Source organism: Rhinoderma darwinii, chromosome 2 (genome assembly GCF_050947455.1).
Source record: "Rhinoderma darwinii isolate aRhiDar2 chromosome 2, aRhiDar2.hap1, whole genome shotgun sequence".
NCBI lineage: Eukaryota > Metazoa > Chordata > Amphibia > Anura > Rhinodermatidae > Rhinoderma > Rhinoderma darwinii.
In genome coordinates, this window is record NC_134688.1 from 480,882,642 (window position 1) to 480,904,789 (window position 22,148).

Consider the following 22,148-nt stretch of genomic DNA (forward strand, 5'->3'; position numbering starts at 1 on the left):
CAAGAATATAACTACTATAATACTGCCCCCTATATACAAGAATATAACTACTATAATACTGCCCCTTTATACAAGAATATAACTACTATAATACTGCTCCTATATACAAGAATATAACTGCTATAATACTGCTCCTATATACAAGAATATAACTACTATAATACTGCCTCCTATATACAAGAATATAACTACTATAATACTGCCTCCTATATACAAGAATATAACTACTATAATACTGATCCTATACACAAGAATATAACTACTATAATACTGCCTCCTATATACAAGAATATAACGACTATAATACTGCCCCCTATATACAAGAATATAACTATTATAATACTGCCTCCTATATACAAGAATATAACTACTATAATACTGATCCTATATACAAGAATATAACTACTATAGCACTGCCCCTATATACAAGAATATAACTACTATAATACTGCTCCTATATACAAGAATATAACTACTATAATACTGCCTCTATATACAAGAATATAACTACTATAATACTGCCCCTATATACAAGAATATAACGACTATAATACTGCCCCCTATATACAAGAATATAACTACTATAATACTGCCTCCTATATACAAGAATATAACTACTATAATACTGATCCTATACACAAGAATATAACTACTATAATACTGCCTCCTATATACAAGAATATAACTACTATAATACTGCCTCCTATATACAAGAATATAACTACTATAATACTGATCCTATACACAAGAATATAACTACTATAATACTGCCTCCTATATACAAGAATATAACGACTATAATACTGCCCCCTATATACAAGAATATAACTACTATAATACTGTCCCTATATACAAGAATATAACTACTATAATACTGATCCTATATACAAGAATATAACTACTATAATACTGCTCCCTATATACAGGAATATAACTACTATAGCACTGCCCCTATATACAAGAATATAACTACTATAATACTGCTCCTATATACAAGAATATAACTACTATAATACTGCCTCTATATACAAGAATATAACTACTATAATACTGCTTCTATATACAAGAATATAACTACTATAATACTGCTCCTATAAACAAGAATATAACTACTATAATACTGCCCCTATATACAAGAATATAACGACTATAATACTGCCCCCTATATACAAGAATATAACTACTATAATACTGCCTCCTATATACAAGAATATAACTACTATAATACTGCTCCTATATACAAGAATATATCTACTATAATACTGCTCCTATATACAAGAATATAACTACTATAATACTGCCTCCTATATACAAGAATATAACTACTATAATACTACCCCTATATACAAGAATATAACTATTATAATACTGCTCCTATATACAAGAATATAACTACTATAATACTGCCCCCTATATACAAGAATATACCTACTATAATACTGCTCCTATATACAAGAATATAACTACTATAATACTGATCCTATACACAAGAATATAACTACTATAATACTGCCTCCTATATACAAGAATATAACTACTATAATACTGCCTCCTATATACAAGAATATAACTATTATAATACTGCTCCTATATACAAGAATATAACTACTATAATACTGCCCCCTATATACAAGAATATACCTACTATAATACTGCTCCTATATACAAGAATATAACTACTATAATACTGCCCCCTATATACAAGAATATAACTACTATAATACTGCCCCTATATACAAGAATATAACTACTATAATACTGCCTCCTATATACAAGAATATAACTACTATAATACTGCCCCCTATATACAAGAATATAACTACTATAATACTGCCCCTATATACAAGAATATAACTACTATAATACTGCCCCTATATACAAGAATATAACTACTATAATACTGCCCCTATATACAAGAATATAACTACTATAATACTGCCTCCTATATACAAGAATATAACTACTATAATACTGCCCCCTATATACAAGAATATAACTACTATAATACTGCCCCTATATACAAGAATATAACTACTATAATACTGCCCCCTATATACAAGAATATAACTACTATAATACTGCCCCTATATACAAGAATATAACTACTATAATACTGCCCCCTATATACAAGAATATAACTACTATAATACTGCCCCCTATATACAAGAATATATGCCACTTCTTTCATGTGAATGCTCTACTATTATATGTGTTGGAGTCTTGTGGGATTTTGCAGTAACTCTGGTCTCTTTCTACACAGTATGATTGTGATAATTATCCTCCTTGTCGGTGCCCTCGCGCTCATCATCGGCCTCAGCGTGGCTGGTAAGTTTCAGTATATACAGATGTGATAGATTTGTTGCAAGTGTTTTAGACTTTTATTAGTGATGTAACTCTTAGGCTCTGTTCACATGCGAAACAAAAAAATGGCTGTAAAATACGGAGCTTTTCAAGGGAAAACAACCTCTGATTTTCTGCCGTTTTGAAAGCATCAAGCGTTCTTAGATGCGCTTTTTACGGCCGTTTTTGGAGCTGTTTTTCTATTGACACAGTAATAAATGGCTCAAGCAGTGATATGCACTTCTTTTACGAGACTTTTCTTATGGGACGTTTTTTTCAAACGGCCGCGTAAAAAAACATCCGTGGGAACGAAATTCAGTTTTTTTCATTCAAATCAATGGGCAGATGTTTGGAGGCGTTCAGGCTCCATATTGTTAGCCATTTTTCGGGGAAAATAACTCGTGTGAACTTAGCCTTAGACCTCCTCTTTCATCCATCCCTCCAGGTAACAGCACCACTAATGACGTGACGACCGTCAACGCCGTTGGACGGATTGGTGAGGACGTCATCCTAAGTTGCACCTTCACCCCTGATGTGAAACTATCTAGTAATGTCCTATGGGAGAAGGTGGGAGACACTGGAGTTGTTTACAGATATGAGAATGGAAAGGTGTCGTTGACCGACCAGAACGCCAACTTCAAAGGCCGGACCTCGCTCTTCCTTAACCAACTGTCTGCTGGAAACGCCTCCTTGTACATGAATAATGTGCAGATGAAGGACGCCGGATCCTACAAGTGTACAGTCACCAATTCTAAGGGGAAGGGAGAAAATAAGCTGAGCCTCAATGTAGGAGGTGAGTCCAATGGAGACGAAGGGTAGAGGGCTGACTATAGAGGGCTTTGTCTGCTGAGGGTGAGGACTCTGTCTGAAGAGCAGAGGAAGGTTTCATGGACATTGTATATGGAGTAAGACATAGGAATCTGATCGATGGGATTCTGGAGTCGATGATCTTGAATTTTTAGTAAGAAACTTGAGTCGAGTTTAGAGTACAAAGGTTCTGGTGCTGAGGATTGAGTAAATTTTCATTTCAGATCTAGTTTAGAAGATGTCCTGTAGATCTGTATCGAAAGCAGAAGATGGAATTTGCCCAAAGTGAAGAGTAAAGTTCTGTCCTACAGAATATTGACAGGTTTAGGCTACAGGACCCCGTGACCTTTAGTCTTGATAATCTTATGATCCTCCTAGAAGAACGATGTTCACGGCTCCTATGCCTTTTGGTTGGATCCATCAACAGTCTAGTGTGTATGGATCCATCAACAGTCTAGTGTGTATGGATCCATCAACAATCTAGTGTGTATGGATCCATCAACAGTCTAGTGTGTATGTGGCATAACAGAGATCTTCAGTTCTAATTGAATCCCACCAGAGATATGCGGCGCCAGTTATGTTTCCCCATAGAACTTTTTGGATTGTACTTGTTACATGTTAACACTTTGTGTTGTGAACTAACAACTGAATTCTCTGACAGCATTTATGTCCATACTAAGCCACACAAGCCGTCAGTTCAGCAATATAAGACCTTACCTGCAGAAGCTCTGAGTGTTATGGAGTAGTAATACGGCACCTATAGAAGTCTCTGGGGCCATACTGTACTTTGTATGCCTCTGTTTTCCCATAAAGGGTTTTTCTCAAGGATCCATATGAATTCTATAGAAAGTTGTGCCATGTGCTGCCATATTATGGAGATATACGGAAGTATTGGTTCTGTAGCACAAAGCCGATGGGTCGCTGTACAGGCTCCGCGCACACTGCTCGGTATGAGGTATATCATGTGAATGTTGATCTTCTTTCCATACCTATTGATTATCAGTGCATGATGTAATATATCAGGTATATAAAAACAATTCATATTTATATCCATTTTGTCTTTAGCTTTAACTGCTTTGACAGTGACAAACATCTCACAGACCACCCTGCGTTGTAGCTCCCCCAGCTGGTACCCCAAACCCACTGTCAGCTGGCTGGACGTCGTCTCTGGAAGTGAACTCACCAATTCCACCACCACCACCACATACGTGCCCGGAATCAGCAGCATGGTGGAGGTCATCTCTGATTTCAAGGAAGCAAAACAAAATGTGCAGTACAGATGTGTGATAAAGAATATCCTAGCTCGTGCTGAAGGAGATGCTGTACTCACAGGTGTGTAGTATGTGGCTGATGATGACATCAGAGGTGTGTAGTATGAGGCTGATGATGACATCACAGGTGTGTAGTATGTGGCTGATGATGACATCACAGGTGTGTAGTATGTGGATGATGATGACATCACAGGTGTGTAGTATGGGGCTGATGATGACATCACAGGTGTGTAGTATGTGGCCGATGATGACATCACAGGTGTGTAGTATGTGGCTGATGATGACATCACAGATGGTTAACATTTGAATGACCTAAAAAATATGTAATTTAAGTTCAGGGCATCACTAATCTATGTGAAAGGATGTGGCTGATGACATCCCAGGTGTGTAAAAATTAATTGACTATATAATTTGTAATATGTTATTGATGACATCATTGGTATTTATTATGGGACTGTTGACATCACAGGGGCAGTATTAGGGCAGTATTAGGGTATGTGCACACACACTAATTACGTCCGTAATTGACGGACGTATTTCGGCCGCAAGTCCCGGACCGAACACAGTGCAGGGAGCCGGGCTCCTAGCATCATACTTATGTACGACGCTAGGAGTCCCTGCCTCGCTGCAGGACAACTGTCCCGTACTGTAATCATGTTTTCAGTACGGGACAGTTGTCCTGCAGCGAGGCAGGGACTCTTAGCGTCGTACATAACTATGATGCTAGGAGCCCGGCTCCCTGCACTGTGTTCGGTCCGGGACTTGCGGCCGAAATACGTCCGTCAATTACGGACGTAATTAGTGTGTGTGCACATACACTAATACAGGAATGATGATATCGAAAGTGTTAATATCTGGACGATGATATCACATGTGTATAATTTAGGGATGATGACATCAAAGGTGTGTAATATGTGGGTGTTGACATCACAGGTGTATAAAATGTGACTGGTGACATCACAGGTAAATAATATAGGGATGACAACATCACTTGTGTGTAATATTTTACTGATGACAACAAAGATTGACAATATGTAACTGATGACATCACTCGTGTGTAATATTTTACTGATGACATCACTGTCATCACAGCTGTGTAGTATGTGGCTGATGATGACATCACAGGTGTGTCAGTTGTGGATAATGACATCACAAATGATAATTACACTTCAAGTGATTAAAATGTGGCTGATGACATCACAAGTGATTAAAATGTGGCTGAAGACATCACAAGTGATTAAAATGTGGCTGAAGACATCACAAGTGTACAATATGTGGATTTGACTGAAGTTGCACTGAGAGACTGAATACATTTCTGTGGGATGTAATGTCCTATGACTGTAGCAGCCGCCTCTTACCATGCAGCGCTGACTGTCATCTAGCCCCATCCTAGGCTTGATAAAAGCGCTACTAACAATAAGGCCATTAAAAGAAAAATAATCCGGATATCTCAAGCTCCTCAATAGAGGTGAAATATGTGGGAATAGGTGTGAACGGCAATCTAATGTGAGCGCAATGTCAGGTGACATGGTAGAGGCACCACCTGAACCGTCGTCCATGGCTGGAGTGTTAGTAGCAGTCTAGAAATGTAATGGTGCTAATGCAGAGTTGGCAAAAAAAAAATTGTAATGGCGGAAATCCATTTATTGAGGGATGAGGGGCGAAAATATAAAGAGAGGCTGCGGCGGCTGAGACGGAGATTAATACGGATCAAGATGTGGTTTGTTCCTTCCGGGAGGAAGTGAAGGTGTTAAAAGGCGCATAAAGAAACAAGCGGATAAATGAAGAGATCTGGTGGGAGGTCGAAGAGAAATAACCTGCGTTTAGTTGGTTTCCCAGAAAAAGTGAAGGGGAAAATGGACGGAATTGCTGCAATCCTGGCGCTAACGCAAATTGAGAAAAATCCGTTGTCCACTACGTTTCATATTGAATGTTCTGATAGAGACCTGACAGAGGGGTCACTCCCGGGAGCAGCCGAGACCAATCCTGACCTCACGTGATCGCGATACGAAAAATGAGAGCGATCAGAGGTGCGGCTTATGATGCTGTTCACAGATCACTCGGCTGACACTAAGACAGGCCGTCCGCGTACGATTTTATTCCCTGCTGAACTCCACACGCTACATAGCGGCAAATATAGATTTTTCCTCTGCTGGTGAAGCCTCTAAATGTCTGGATTCTATTGGTGCGCCATCGTGGCGGGTGAAGCAGCGGCACGGAGGAGTTTTTGGTTTTTTTCTTCTGCTTTGAGTTACAATAGTAACTTCTGTCTTTGTTTTTTGGTTTTTCGCTCTCCTTAGGGAGAACCTTGTATATTACGCTCGGGGGGTTACCCGGCGCGGTGCAGTCACATGTCTCAGGACCGATAGTGGAAATTCTACTGTATGGTCCATTGGGGAAAGACTTCCTAGTGAGTCAGCACGTAAAGGAACCAACCACATGAAGGAGTAACTACACACCCCACTGATAACCCTCTGGAGGTGTGCGGCTATATACAGTATATATATACACACTAACATGTTCCCACTGTAATTATAACTAAGTAAATAGATGATGAAGGCAGATCTGTTATTTATACTGTAAGGTAAACGGTTTCACGAGTCTACTTATCGGATTTTATATCCCACCTCCGGCCGCACTTGCTGGTCCGTCGTCTTGGCCGGTCCTATGTGTCCCTTGTAAATATTTGGAGATTGTAATTGTATTTTGGATCCCAGGTTGGATAGAAGTTTAGTAAAGATGGCTGTAAATAGATATGAAGGTGGGCGATCGTTTGCTAGGCCTGGCGACACTATGGGATGGGTCCAGATGTGGCGAAAACGTAATCCAAATAAATGGCAGTATTCTTGTTATTCGAAAACTTATGGTGCAATCTCCCGTATCGATCTTTTATACTGTAACGATATAACGTCACGATATCTGGATAAGATTCATTATACCTCTCGTGGTTTATCTGCTCATGATCCATTAACCCCTTTCTCCACAGCCAATTTTCGGATCTTCATTTTCGTTTTTTCTTCCCCACAGTTTTTACATTTTTTCGTTGATACAGCCGGATGAGGTTTTGATTTTTGCGGGACAAGTTGTCGTTTTTCATGGCATCTTTTATTTTACCATATAAAGTTCTAGGTGTCACGATGGGTGTGTGGACCCACTGGGCCGTACTACCCTAGTGGGATATCAGCTGGCCAAACAGGATACCAAGGCAAAGTCAATAGTTCGAATAAGGGTACCTGTGGCAATACAGGCAGTAGCGATGGTTTAGGCTCGGATGGGACCTTGGCAGCAGGCAGACACCAGGCGTGGTGAAATACAGCAGGCATAGCATACGACACAACATGACTCCAACTCTGTACAGCACAGGAACAAGATATCACGGGATGCAGGTAGCAGGAACGGGAACACTGGGAACTGGAAAACACTAAGGGACCATTTTCAAAGACTAACATGGGTGTAAAGGATCTGCCAGACACAGCTTCTGTGTCGACGCCCGTGGGTATTCAGTCTGCACCTGCTCCTAAGTCTCAGAGAGTGACACGATCTTCTACCAGTCAGGCTGGGAGGCTTAGGAGTGGGAGAGCCTATCACAGCCTGGCCAGACGGAGCTAGTTCCCGCCCTCTGTCTATATATACCTGCATTTCCTGCTCCTCCTTTGCCTGTGACTCTGTCTGTCTCCTGGCTCTGCTGCTGCTTGAACTATTTGTCCTCTGCTTCATTTTGACCCTGGCTTTACTGACAATTCTCCTGCTCTGCGTTTGGTACCTCGTACACTTTGACTCGGCTCGTTCACTACTCTCCTGCTCTGCGTTTGGTACCTCGTACACTCCTGGTTTGACTCGACTCGTTCACTACTCTCGTTGCTCACGGTGCTGCCGTGGGCAACTGCCCCATTTCCCTAACTTCTGTGTACCTTTGTCTGTTTGTCTGTCGTGCACTTATTGAGCGTAGGGACCGTCGCCCAGGTGTACGCCGTCGCCTAGGACGGGCCGTTGCAAGTAAGCAGGGACTGAGTGGCGGGTAGATTAGGGCTCACCTGTCTGTCTCCCTACCCCGGCATTACAATGGGTAAACACAACAACGCTCAGGCAATGAGGGAAGGGGCAGAGCCCTTCTTGTAGTCCAGGATGATCTGTGAGCAATCAGTCAATCTAAAACATGTGTGTGCTCATTCCTGGCTTTAAGGCCAGGAATGAGCTAGGGCGCGCACCCTAGTGGTCACTGCAGGACAGGACGGCCGCGTGTGCTGGCATCTCAGGGGAGGAAGACGTCTGCAGGATGATAGGAGTCTGCGGTCTGTGACTACGGACGTTACACTAGGAAACGGGAAAAAGATTCTTTGCGGGGTGAAATGGGAAAAAATAGCTATTTCCCCCTGTTTTTTGGGCTTCGTTTTTACAGCGATCACCTTGAAATTAAAACGACATGTTAACTGTATTCTGCGGGTGAATATGATTACGGCGATACCAAATTTATAGAGTTTTTATTTTTTCATTTTACTACTTCTACAAGGAAATAACTAATTGTTAAAATAAAAAATAATTTTGTGTTGCCAAATTCTGAGTCGTAACTTTTTTATTTTTCCATGGATTGAGCGCTGTGAGGGCAGGTTTACTTATAGGGCATTTGGTGATATATTGGTGGAGCTGGGGACATTGCTGGATTCAGGAGGGGGAGGTTGAGGATGTTATATCGCTCCGCCCGGATGATATATTATTATATCTGCGCTCTCCACCTCTCTATACACATTATTAAATAGAAACTGGAAAAGTTTTCAGGTCTTCAAATGAATCGGGAATAATCTTTGTTATTGCCCCAAGATGACAACGCTGAAGATTTAGAGACCGAGGTCCCAGTCTGTACTCAAATTAAATATTTGGGGATCAAGTTACTGAGGGACATAGGGGAATTTATTAAACTTAATCTGGGGCCCCTTATTGTTGAATTTAAGTTCTATCCTCGAGAAAATGGAACTTGTTGTCGTTGATGGTGAAAGTCTCTGTGGTTAAAATGTTTATTCTCCCAAAAATGTTTCTAAATGCCGAGGAGCAAATAAAATAATGAGAAACTAAAAACCATTCATTTGTTGTTGATAGTAAGAAGGGGAAACGATCAAAAATTTTAAAATCGCTGATCGATGAGATTTTACTGCAGGATCCTCCTAGATCTGCACTGAAGTGGAGTAGGGACCTGGTCGGTCAATCTAACGAGTCGTGGGTGCGTCTTTAATGATCTCTTAGACGGTCAATTATTGGGCAAATGCTCATTCATCGACTGATCGTATCATTTCTGGCAGTGCATCTCCCGTGTAAACAACGATGCGCTGCCGACATGATGGAAATGTACGGGGACGAGCGATCGGAGTAACGAGTTCTTATCCCCGAATGTGGCCCCTTGGTAAAGAAGCCAACGAGCGCCGATCATGGAGCTGTCTTGTTGATCGGCGCTCGTTGTTACGGCCAAAATTGGCCGGTGTAAAATGAACCTTAGGGTCCTTCCTCGATTGTCACCCGGTCTAGACTGCCGGCCATCACAGCGGTTCATTGTACGTCAACTCTACGTGACTCCTAAACTTCTTGTTAAAATGAACCATGGAGCAGATAGTAGGTGTCCTAAGTGTAGGACGGAGGAAGCTGATTGGATCCACCTTCCACGGAGACATCAGAAATGATATGGGTTTTTGGGTAGACGTTATCGAGGATATTAATCGAATCTTTAACTGTAAACTATTTCCGGGGAGTACATTATAAAGTGCCCACCAAAAGTTCCGGAACACCCTCATAACTTTTGAACGGCTCGAGGTAGAGGGTTGAAATTTGGTGGGATTTAATGGGGTCATAAAGTCTACCAGTTAACGCCAAAAAACCCACCCCCACCCCCTTGGGGGCAGCAAAATCTTAAATGGCAGTGGGGGTTGAGTGGAGGCTCATTTGAAAGCTCTTTTTAATACGAAAACAATGCCGCAACCGATTATGAGATAGGATTTTTCGCTGAGATATTTAACTTTAAAGTTATCATCTACATTATTGGCTTGCGCCGGTGTTAGCATTTCCCAAAATGTACCGCGCGGATAAAATCCTAAATGTGTGTGGGCGCGTGTGCGTGTGCGTGTGCGTGTGCGTGTGCGTGTTCTTGTGGGAATATCACATCAAGGTGACTTTAAATGACGTATTATTACAATCGGCCTCGGCGATACAGAATGGGCCTTGTCTACGATTGTAACGTGATTTCGTGTGGACACATCTCAGTCGTCGCTTGTGAATTTCAGAGAGCGCTAATTCCGAGAGTCATTTTCATTTTTGTACATTTCTATTGTCATATCACAAAATGCATTTGACCGAAACGGAAAGGATCACTCTCGATAGGATCTTATTTTTTCTTCGCCGTACCCTCTCATCATCAATAAAGTGATCCTTTCCGTTTCGGTCAAATGCATAAATCCGATTTCTCACCTCTTTGTCTGGACTTGAAATTGATGTTAGCCGCGCTGTACTTTGATCCGCGATTTTTCTCCCTCCATGTCTCTCTGAGCGGTTGTCTGCTGACCACTGGTTTGGATCTAGCTGCAGCTACTTCACTTATTACCTGCCTACAGTAGAGTTGTGCCTACTACTTGCACAGCCCCCAAAGATGAGCATTTGATTCACCATTGTTGGTTTGCTCATTTTTCCGCTTGTGATCTGCACCATGTGGCGCCGTGGTATTTTCTCGCTTTCTTTCTAGGTTTTTGAAAAGTGGGAACCTCGGGGTGACTCTCTGCCTATTAACAAGAAAAACACTTTTACAGCATGAGGGGTTTTTTCTCCTACGCTATGGTGGCGGCGGGGGGGGGGGAGGCTTCGGTCTGCGGGGAGGATATTGTTACGTATTGTATAAGAAATAAAAAATTATTAGAAAAAAATATAGAAAAAAACTAATTTTTTATAATAAATAATTATTTGTCTCTTACGGATTTCTTTTCTACAGCTACAGGCCTGAAAACACAATTTCGGCTGGAAGTGTTGAGTTCAGCCCAGATGATGTCGCCTTCCCGTCTTCTCTTGTGCCTCCTCACCCTGATCTTCCATCTTGGTCTTGTGACTTTGTAGACACCGTTCACTACCAGGTGTGTGTATATATATATATACTGTACGCTGCTCTGCTTGAGTTCTCTGACCGTCTATTATAATGTAGGGAGCTGCAGAGTCTTTGGATATTTCACATTTAATGTTCTCCGATGTCCCGGCCACCCAGGACAATGCTGAGGAGGCCCCCACTAATAGCGCTCGTCTTCTGCAGGAGCCGGCGTTACCCCAACACAAAAGCTTCCACCGATCCTATCAACAATGGCCGCTGGACGTCCTCCAGAGCAGAAAGTGGCACTTGATGTGGTTCACGACTGTGGCTGATAGAAAGGGCAGGGCCGCCAACAAAAAAACTGGGCCCCTGCAGGCAGATATGGTCAGGGCCCCTGAAAATCCTTTTATGTCCATCAACCTCCATTTTTTATCCTATGGGGTACATTTGGCAGGGGGAACGCTCTTAAACTTCTTCTCATGCAGTGACCCAACGATTTAAATGAAGCGGAATAACAATGTTTCCTCAGCCACTCAGGCCCATGTGGGAATCTGGAGATAATACTTATTGGAGCCCGTGCCTCTACATTTATATAAACTGAAGGGCACAATGTTGGGAACCAAGTTTGCCCCTTCATAGCTCCCATGCAGCAACTGGTGGGTAGCGGGTGGGTGGTGGCCTCAGGTGACTTTTGGGTGACTTATTTTCTGGGGCCCCTGAGAGCAGTGCAACCTGTACCGCCCTGATGGTGTCCCTGGCAGAGGGTCTTCATTGAGGGACCTACTTCTGTAAGCAAAGAGCATAGTTCAGATTAATAGGGGTTGTCTACAGCTGACAAAGTCTTTAGGTGCTTCTGTGAATGGAATCCATGCTGCCCATATACGTGCGAGTCTATCAGAGTGTCAGTCACCGCCGTAGATACCAGACAGTCCCTGCGATCGTGTATTATAACGCAACTAATGGTCATTTCTCCTCCAGGTCCCGTATAACTCATCATTTTGGATGATTGTCCCACTGACTGGATGAACATTGATCTCCACCCTCTCCCCTCCAGAGATATTTCATTGACTTGTATTGTCACCAGCGTCCACCTTCCTCCTGACCATAGATAATCCATAGACTGTAAGCTCTGCAGGTCAGGTACCTTGTGCTGGGAGTCCTCCTGGGTATATCGGCTGCAGGACTTCATCTTCAGAACTTCTTCTCCTGCTGGTGTCACTTTTAAGGAGACCCTCTGAGGTTTTCTGGAAACATCTGAATACTCCGAACCACGTCTCCGGGAGATATCTGTGTCCTCAGAGTGGTGGGGGACATGTTCTCACTGCAGGTTGGACCCCAGAAGACACAGGACGATTGTACATGGACAGCAGCCATCCAGTATAGACCTCATTACAGCTCAGGGACATCGTATGGGTCATGATCATGGATTCCTTATCTCAATGTGTTGTTATGCAGGTGACCATGAGGATATAACAGCCCCAGGATCATTAATTGAGGAGAGACATGGTCCAGAGTTACATAGTGTAAGGAGCAGGGTCCTAGCAGCACAGAGTATTTAAGGAGAGACGTGTGCTGATCTTGTGGGACGTTGCAGACTGAGATTAACATACTGGAAAGATTAGGGTCCCCTAGCAGCACCGAGTATTTAAGGAGAGGAGTGTCCTGATTTTGTGGGATAGTAGTTACATAGTGGAAGAAGCAATGTCCTCCAGCAGCACAGAATATTTCAGGAGAGGAGTGTCCTGATCTTGTGGGAGGCCATGACCTCTCCATTTGTGGAAATGTATCCCCAATATTTTCACCAACAAACAGAATGAATGTTATTCCCTTCCCCCTCTCTCACAGGCCCCGGTCTATCCACGTTATTGGCTGTCCCCAGGTATGTGCAGGAAAGTTTTCTCTCTCTATGGGGGGAATTGTTTTTATTTATTAACCATGGTATTCAACACTAAATGACCAAAACTATGTGGACACCCCTAATGATAAAGTTCGGGTGTTTAAAGAGAACCTGTCATTGAAATGATACTGTTATACTGCCCTCACTGGTCACTGACTTTTCAATAAACTTTGCATAAGTCAATAGTACAAGCAAATACAAGAAGCTTTGTAGAATATTTTATTAGAGAAAAATTCCTAATCAGGTAAGAGCTGCCTATAGAAGTCTGTGGAGGGGGGGGGAGAAATCAGGAACAGCGTGAAATAGAGATACACAGAGACTCTGATGCAGCTTCTAGTAAGAGTTATATCGCACTCCAGTGTTGGATTCACAGCTACATGGTCATTACTTCTATATAATGCATTCATGCTGCTGCAGCTTCTAGTAAGAGTTATATCGCCCCAGTGTTGGATTCGCAGCTACACTGTCATTACTTCAATATAATGTCCTTCATGCTGCTGCAGCTCCTAGTAAGTGTTATGTCTCAACCCAAGTCTGGATTCACAGGTACACTGCTAATCTATGTGGCATGAATTCTGTGGTCCTCCATGCTTCTGCAGTTTGTAAGTGTAATATCTCACCCAGTGCTGAGTTCTTAACTATACTGCCCATTAATGCTGTATAATATCCTTCAAGCTGTTGTAGTAAGTGTTATATCTCCCCCAAGTGCTGAATTCACATCTACATTGCTGATTACTGCTGTATGATGTCCTCCATGCTTCTGCAGCTTCTAGTAAGTGTTTTATCTCACCCCAGTGCTAGATTCACAGCTACACTGCTCATTACTGCTGTATAATGTGCTGCATGTTGCTGCAGTTTCTAGTAAGTGTTATATCTCTCCCTAATGCTGAATTCACAGCTAGATTGCTCATTACTGCTGTATAATGTCCTCCATGCTGCTGCAGCTTTTAGTAAGTGTTATAGCTCACCCTAGTGATGGATTCAAATGTATATTGCTCAATACTGCTGCATTTTCTTCTCCATGTTGCTGCAACTTATAGTAAGTAATCCATATCACCTCAGTGCTGGATTCAAGGTTAAACTGCTTATTGCTGCTGTATGATGTCTTTCATGTTGCTGCTGCTTCGAGTAAGAGTTAAACCTCAGCCAGTGCTGGAGCAAAGCTGCAGTGCGCATTATTCTAGAAAGATGTCCTTTATCATGCATCTGGTAAGTCTTATATCCTACCCCTTTGCAGGATCCACAGCTACACTGCTCATTACTGCTGTATAACGTTTTACATGCTGCTGCTGTAAAGGATCTGCCAGGTACTACGTCTAGGTATACTCCCGGGATTAATCAGTCGACACCTGAGGCCAGACCTCTTAGACTGACACCGGCTCCCACCAACCAGGGTGGTAGGCTCAGGAGTGGGAGAGCCTATCGCGGCCTGGTCAGTCGGAGTTAGCTCCGCCCCCTGTCCATTTATACCTGCCTTGTTCTCCTCCTCAGTGCTTGTTATTCTTCTTGGATTCCTGGCCCCACTGCTGCCTTGCTCCAGCCTGCTTCTGCCGTGCTTCTGCCTTGCTTCAGTTCCGTTTATCCTGCTTCGCTTTGCCCCTGGCTTGCTTCCTGCTCCGTGCTCTCGTTGGTATACTCCACTTCAAAAACACCGAAAAAGGCCATACTTACAAATGGACACAGCCAGGTCTGAAACGCTGATGAAGGCGAGTGAGCAGGTGCTTTAAATAATAATAGCCACTCCCACTAGTCTTGAGGGGAGTGGTATGTGGTGCATGGGATGTGTAGTAAGAAATAATAAATGAATAGTGTATGTGCAAGTGTAATAATGTGAGTGAAATATAGGGAGCAGTAATGAGTGAAGTGCCTAAAAAATAAATGAATAATGGGATGCAAGTGTGTGAAACATGGAGGAATAGTGTGTAAGTCATGAGGCGCAACGTAACTAGCCAGGTAGAAGCCTATTTGTGACGCCTTGATAATTCATAGAGCGGGCTACCCTGCTTGCTAGGCCAAACAACAACACACCATGCTCTCCCAGCATCAAAGACCTGGCTGTGTCCCATGCACCACATACCACTCCCCTCAAGACTAGTGGGAGTGGCTATTATTATTTAAAGCACCTGCTCACTCGCCTTCATCAGCGTTTCAGACCTGGCTGTGTCCATTTGTAAGTATGGCCTTTTTCGGTGTTTTTGAATAAATGTCCTTGTTTTTATCTGTTTTGTCTGTACATCAGGAGCTTTTCGCTCCAGTTAGGGACTCGCAAGTCTGGGGATCCTTGTCGTGGATTGCGAGCTTGCGTCCTTTTGGCCAAAATGATCACTAATACCCCAGGTATTTTTCATTATTACTTATATTCGCTTCTTTTGGACACAGCCAGGTCTTTGATGCTGGGAGAGCATGGTGTGTTGTTGTTTGGCCTAGCAAGCAGGGTAGCCCGCTCTATGAATTATCAAGGCGTCACAAATAGGCTTCTACCTGGCTAGACACGTTGCGCCTCATGACTTACACACTATTCCTCCATGTTTCACACACTTGCATCCCATTATTCATTTATTTTTTAGGCACTTCACTCATTACTGCTCCCTATATTTCACTCACATTATTACACTTGCACATACACTATTCATTTATTATTTCTTACTACACATCCCATGCACCACATACCACTCCCCTCAAGACTAGTGGGAGTGGCTATTATTATTTAAAGCACCTGCTCACTCGCCTTCATCAGCGTTTCAGACCTGGCTGTGTCCATTTGTAAGTATGGCCTTTTTCGGTGTTTTTGAATAAATGTCCTTGTTTTTATCTGTTTTGTCTATACTCCACTTCATCCTGATCCTGACTGACTCATTCACCGCTCCGTTTCCTCGCGGCGTTCCGTGGGCTACTGCCCCTTCCCTTGTGTGTTCCCTGTTTGTACTCCCTTGCACTTAGACAGCGTAGGGACCGCCGCCAAGTTGTACCCCGTCGCCTAGGGCGGGTCGTTGCAAGTAGGCAGGGACAGGGCGGTGGGTAGATTAGGGCTCACTTGTTCCCTTCACCTCCTTCCTGCCATTGCAGCTGCTTTTAGTAAATGTTTTATTTCAACACAGTGCAGGATTCACAGCTACAGTGCTCATTACTGCTGTAAAATGTCCTCAATGCATCTGTTGCTTCCAGTAAGTGTTTTACTGTCTCCCCTTAGTTCTGGATTCTCAGCTACACTGCTGAGTGCTGCTGTATAATGTTCTTTATGCTGCTGCTGAAACCAGTAAGTGTTCAATCTCAACCCAGTGCTGGATTTACAGCTGCACTGCTTATTATTGCAGTATTATGCCCTACATGCTGCTGCACCTTCTAGTAAGTGTTGTATCTCACCCCATTGCTGAAATCTCTGCTACACTGCTCATTACTGCTGTATAATGTCCTGCATGCTGCTACAGCTTCTAGTAAGTAATATGTCCCATCCCAGTGCTCGATTGAAATGTGCACTGCTCATTACTGCTGTATAATGTCCTGCATGCTGCTACAGCTTCTAGTAAGTAATATGTCCCATCCCAGTGCTCGATTGAAATGTGCACGGCTCATTACTGCTATATAATGTCTTTTATTCTGCTGCTGCTTCTAGCAAGTGTTCTATCTAACGCAAGAGAAAGGAAGGTAGGATCCAGCGATGTATAGTAAATGTGGGGAAACTCGGTTTCCACTTTATTGAACGTAAACAATAAATAGCAAACACAGGAAGAAATGCAAGGTGGTTGGGATGGCAAATGAAGAGAAGCCTACGCGTTTCGAGCAGGATCTATGCTCTTATTCATGGCTGATTCAAGTGAGCTACTGCGAGTCGTAGAGGTAGATATATCCATATATGTCATGTCAGGATTTGTTGGGAGTTGTTGCTTCACAACAGCCGGAGTGCCGAAGGTTGCTGACCCCTGGTGTAGTGTATAGTAAATATGATAGCCATTAGGCTCCACACCTAGCGCAGAAAAAAGGAGAATTTGAGATAGCGCCTGCAGAGGGGAAAACTGCTAAAAAATGCAGTGCACAAGTTATATAATGGCCATAAATAGTGTTATTCCTCATGTACACACATATGGCAGCTTACTCTGAAAAGCCACCTAAAATGACAGGTCAATTTTAAGTAAAGCCATTTCTGAGAACTCACACGCAGAGTCCAGGCAGTGTTGCCAGAGATGAGTCAGGCTAGCTCCGCACACTCTTCACTGATTGTCAGATGTCAATAGGGAGATCTCTATCAATCAGCGGAGAGCGGGCGGAGTTCTGCGTGTAAGTTCTTAGAAATAGCTTCACCCAAGAAAATAAGTGACTGACCGCTGAAATCAGTGTGTACATCACTACAATATGCTGCCCTCAGTGAGAGCATTGTATACAGGTGCATTAGAACAAGCACATAGCCATCAATATCCATAGAAAAACATTGCTAGTACTATGGGTCGTACTGATGAACTCAGTGACTTTACACGTGGCACCTTCATGGGATGCCACAAGCCAGTTGGTGATATTTCATTATCTGCTAGATCTACCCGGTCTCCTGTGTTATTATTATCTGCTAGATCTGCCCCGGTCACCTGCAAGTGTTATTATTTTCTGCTAGATCTGCCCCGGTCTCCTGTGTTATTATTATCTGCTAGATCTGCCCCGGTCTCCTGTGTTATTATTATCTGCTAGATCTGCCCCGGTCTCCTGTGTTATTATTATCTGCTAGATCTGCCCCGGTCACCTGCAAGTGTTATTATTATCTGCTAGATTTGCCCCGGTCACCTGTAAGTATTATTATTATCTGCTAGGTCTGCCCCGGTCACCTGTAAGTGTTATTCTTATCTGCTAGATCTGCCCCGGTCTCCTGTGTTATTATTATCTGCTAGATCTGCCCCGGTCACCTGCAAGTGTTATTATTATCTGCTAGATTTGCCCCGGTCACCTGTAAGTATTATTATTATTATCTGCTAGGTCTGCCCCGGTCACCTGTAAGTGTTATTATTATCTGCTAGATCTGCCCCGGTCACCTGTAAGTATTATTATCTGCTAGGTCTGCTCCGGTCACCTGTAAGTGTTATTATCTGCTAGATCTGCCCCGGTCACCTGCAAGTGTTATTATTATCTGCTAGATCTGCCCCGGTCACCTGCAAGTGTTATTATTATCTTCTAGATCTGCCCCGGTCACCTGTAAGTGTTATTATCTGCTAGTTCTTCCCAAGTCACCTGTAGTGTTATTATTATCCACTAGATCTTCCCTGGTCACCCGTAAGTGATATTATTATCTGCTGGATCTGCCCTGGTCACCTGTAAGTGTTATTATTATCTGCTAGATCTGCTCCGGTCACCTGTGTTATTATTACCTGCTAGATCTGCCCCGGTCATCTGTAAGTGTTATTATCTACTAGATCTGCCCCTGTCACCTGTAAGTGTTGTTGTTATTATCTGCTATATCTTCCCCGGTCACCTGTAAGTACTATTATTATCTACTAGATATGCCAGGTCACCTGTGTTATTATTATCTGCTAGATCTGCCCGGTCACCTGTAAGTGTTGTTATTATCTACTAGATCTGCCCCCATCACCTTGTAAAGGTTATTATTATCTGTTAGGTCTGCCCGGTCACCTGTAAGTGTTATTATTATCTGTTAGGTCTGCCCGGTCACCTGTAAGCGTTATTATTATCTGTTAGGTCTGCCCGGTCACCTGTAAGCGTTATTATTATCTGGCAAATGGAAGAGGACAAAAAAATGGTGTATCCAGCACTCTAGTAAAAAAAATTGTCTTTATTCTGTCATTTTAATATACGGAACAATTAAAATGAGAATCCCGGGACCACGCTTACGCGTTTCAAACCTCTAGGGTTCTTAATCATAGCTATGACGTTCCTCGACAGCTATTCTTCTTGACGTTCCTCGACAGCTATTCTTCTTGACGTCCCCTGATAACTATTCTTTTTGACGTCCCCCTGAGACGTCCCCCGATAACTATTCTTTTTGAAGTCCCCATACATATGTACACTTGGCTCGGCTGAGCGTGCGTTTGTTCTCAGGGAGGAATCCGCTGCAGGACTCCTCTAATAACAAACAAAAGGATTGGGCATGTTGAAATTCATCATGCCCGACCCTTCTCTCAAGTGAATGGGACTGAGCTGCAATACCAGGCACAGCCACAGCCAAATATACGGCGCTGTGCCTGGTAAACAATGAAGGGGACGCAATGCTCGCTGGTGCTCTGTGACCACTTCAGTCAGCTGCTCAGCGGGGGTGGTGGGAGTCAGACCACCACCGGTCTAATATTGATAGCATAGCCTAAGGATCAATATAATAGTCCCGGGAAGCCCCCTTAAGCTGGATACAGATAGTTCTACAGTCATACATACTATAGAGGCACCTGAGGCAGCTGCTCTGTGCTCCATGAAGGAGGGGGGATTGTGTTATTCCATGCGCCTTCTCTTTGAGTGGCGGGAACCTGCACCAGGCGCCTACTCCACAGGGACCTCCACATTAGAGATCGGGAATTGTTAATAACTTCTCTTAGATGTAGCGGTGGGTTTCTTTTCTCCGTAAAGCCTCCACGTCACATATCAGTTTCATTTCCAATAAAGCCCGGCGTGACGAGGTTTCAGAACAGCTCATCATATCTCTAGGACCGGCGTCCGTGTCTGTGGTTTTACTGCAGAATGATTCTCCTCTTTCTGTTTGTATTCGTAAGAAGCAGTAAAAAAAGCATAACTCTCATCATTCACTTTCCTGTGTTCAAAGAAATCCAGAGCATGAGCAAAGCACAGATTACAGACTCCTGGTATGGCAGCTTGTAAGCGGGTGATGCTGCCCCTTTAAAATGATCTGTCTGCCCTGTGCGGCCTCCATGTTTGTTGGCACCTGCGTTCTGTTTTCCCTGCTGTGTGAGGTGATGCTTCGATCTATGTGTTATCTGTTTTATGTCTGCCATGTTATCTGCAGCCAAAGCTCCCAACCGTCCCGGATCAAAGGGGCAGTCCCGGATTCAGCGGGACAATCCCGGATTCCGGGCGGTGTACCGCTGTCCCTGGCAGCCGGGGGTATGTCCCGCTGCCAACCTAATTGTAATGACAGGGGGGTAGGGAAACAGACAGTGAGCCTTAATCTACACACCACTCAGTCCCTGCCTACTTGCAACGACCCGCCCTAGGCGACGGGGTACAACTGGGCGACGGTCCCTACGCTCAGTAGGCGCACGACAGACAAACAGACAAGGGGACACAAGCAAAGGGAAATGGGGCAGTTGCCCACGGCAACACCGTGAGCAACAAGAGAGGTGAACGAGCCGAGTCAAACCAGGAATGTACGAGGTACCAAACGCAGAGCAGGAGAGTAGTCAGTAAGCCGGGGTCAGTATGAAGCAAGGTCAAATAGCTAGGAGCTGCAGCAGGGCCAGGAAACCACACGAGAAGAATCACAAGCAAAGGAGGAACAGGAAAGACAGGTATAAATAGACAGAGGGCGGGAGTTAGCTGAGTCTGGCCAGGCTGCGATAGGCTCTCCCACTCCTAAGCCTGCCATCCTGAGTGGTGGAAGATGGAGTCAGTCTCAGAGACATAGAACCAGGTGCAGACTGATTACCCATGGGCGTATACACAGAAGTTGTGCATGGCAGATCCTTTACAGTACCCCCCCTTTTATGAGGGGCCACCGGACCCTTTCTAAGTGGACCTGGTTTATTGGGGAAACAAAGGTGGAACTTCCTGACCAATACCCCAGCGTGAACATCCCGGGCGGGTACCCAAGTCCTCTCCTCAGGCCCGTATCCTCTCCAATGGACCAGGTACTGGAGGGAGCCTTGGACCATCTTGCTGTCCACAATCTTGGCCACCTCGAATTCCACCCCCTCAGGGGTGAGAACGGGAACAGGAGGTTTCCTCGAGGGAGCCCAGGACGGGGAGCAGCGTTTAAGGAGGGAGGCATGAAACACGTCGTGTATACGAAAAGATGGGGGCAACTCCAGTCGGAAGGAGACAGGATTGAGGACTTCAATGACCTTATACGGCCCTATAAACCGGGGAGCAAACTTCTTGGACGGGACCTTAAGACGGAAGTTCTTAGACGATAACCACACCAGATCCCCGACCATAAACAAGGGGTTAGCAGAACGTCTTTCTATCAGCCTGAGTTTTTTGTATACTCTGGGACGCCTCTAGGTTCTTCTGAACCTGGGCCCAGACTGTGCACAGTTCCCGATGAACGACCTCTACCTCGGGACTGTTGGAACTACCAGGTGAAACGGAGGAGAACCGTGGATTAAACCCAAAATTACAGAAAAAGGGGGAGACCCCTGACGAGTTACTGACCCGGTTATTAAGGGAAAATTCGGCGAGGGGAATGAATGAGACCCAATCATATTGACAGTCAGAGATAAAACACCTTAAATATTGTTCTAGAGACTGATTAGTCCTCTCAGTTTGGCCATTAGTTTCAGGATGGAAGGCAGAGGAGAAGGATAGATCAATCTCCAACTTCTTACAGAAGGCTCTCCAAAACAATGAAACAAATTGTACCCCTCTGTCCGAAACAATATTGACAGGAACCCCATGGAGACGCAGGATGTGTTTGACGAACAAGGTAGCTAACGTCTTAGCATTGGGTAGTTTCTTGAGGGGCACAAAGTGGCACATCTTACTGAAGCGGTCTACTACCACCCACACCACCGACTTGCCTTGAGATTGAGGCAAATCGGTGATAAAATCCATGGAGATATGGGTCCAAGGTCTCTGGGGAATGGGCAAAGAACGTAGTAAGCCCGCTGGTCGGGACCTG

The 22,148-nt window shown here is 43.9% G+C and overlaps 1 protein-coding gene across 1 annotated transcript; it reads left to right on the forward strand.

Moving 5' to 3' along the window:
- The first annotated feature begins 2,261 nt into the window (after positions 1–2,261).
- On the forward strand, positions 2,262–13,510 carry LOC142741681 (V-set domain-containing T-cell activation inhibitor 1-like). Its single transcript, XM_075851026.1, has 5 exons — positions 2,262–2,325; positions 2,786–3,133; positions 4,213–4,479; positions 11,383–11,521; positions 12,451–13,510. The coding sequence occupies exons 1-4, from the start codon at positions 2,262–2,264 to the stop codon at positions 11,502–11,504; spliced, it is 801 nt and encodes a 266-aa protein (XP_075707141.1). The 3' UTR covers positions 11,505–11,521; positions 12,451–13,510.
- The last annotated feature ends 8,638 nt before the right edge of the window (positions 13,511–22,148 follow it).

What these genes read in the sequence shown, in the direction of transcription:
- LOC142741681 (XM_075851026.1), top strand. Translation starts at nt 2,262, where the DNA reads ATGATTGTGATAATTATCCTCCTTGTCGGTGCCCTCGCGCTCATCATC. An exon ending in CATCGGCCTCAGCGTGGCTG is followed by an intron (nt 2,326 to 2,785) that starts GTAAGTTTCAGT and finishes CCATCCCTCCAG; the next exon opens with GTAACAGCACCACTAATGAC. An exon ending in AGGAGATGCTGTACTCACAG is followed by an intron (nt 4,480 to 11,382) that starts GTGTGTAGTATG and finishes TCTTTTCTACAG; the next exon opens with CTACAGGCCTGAAAACACAA.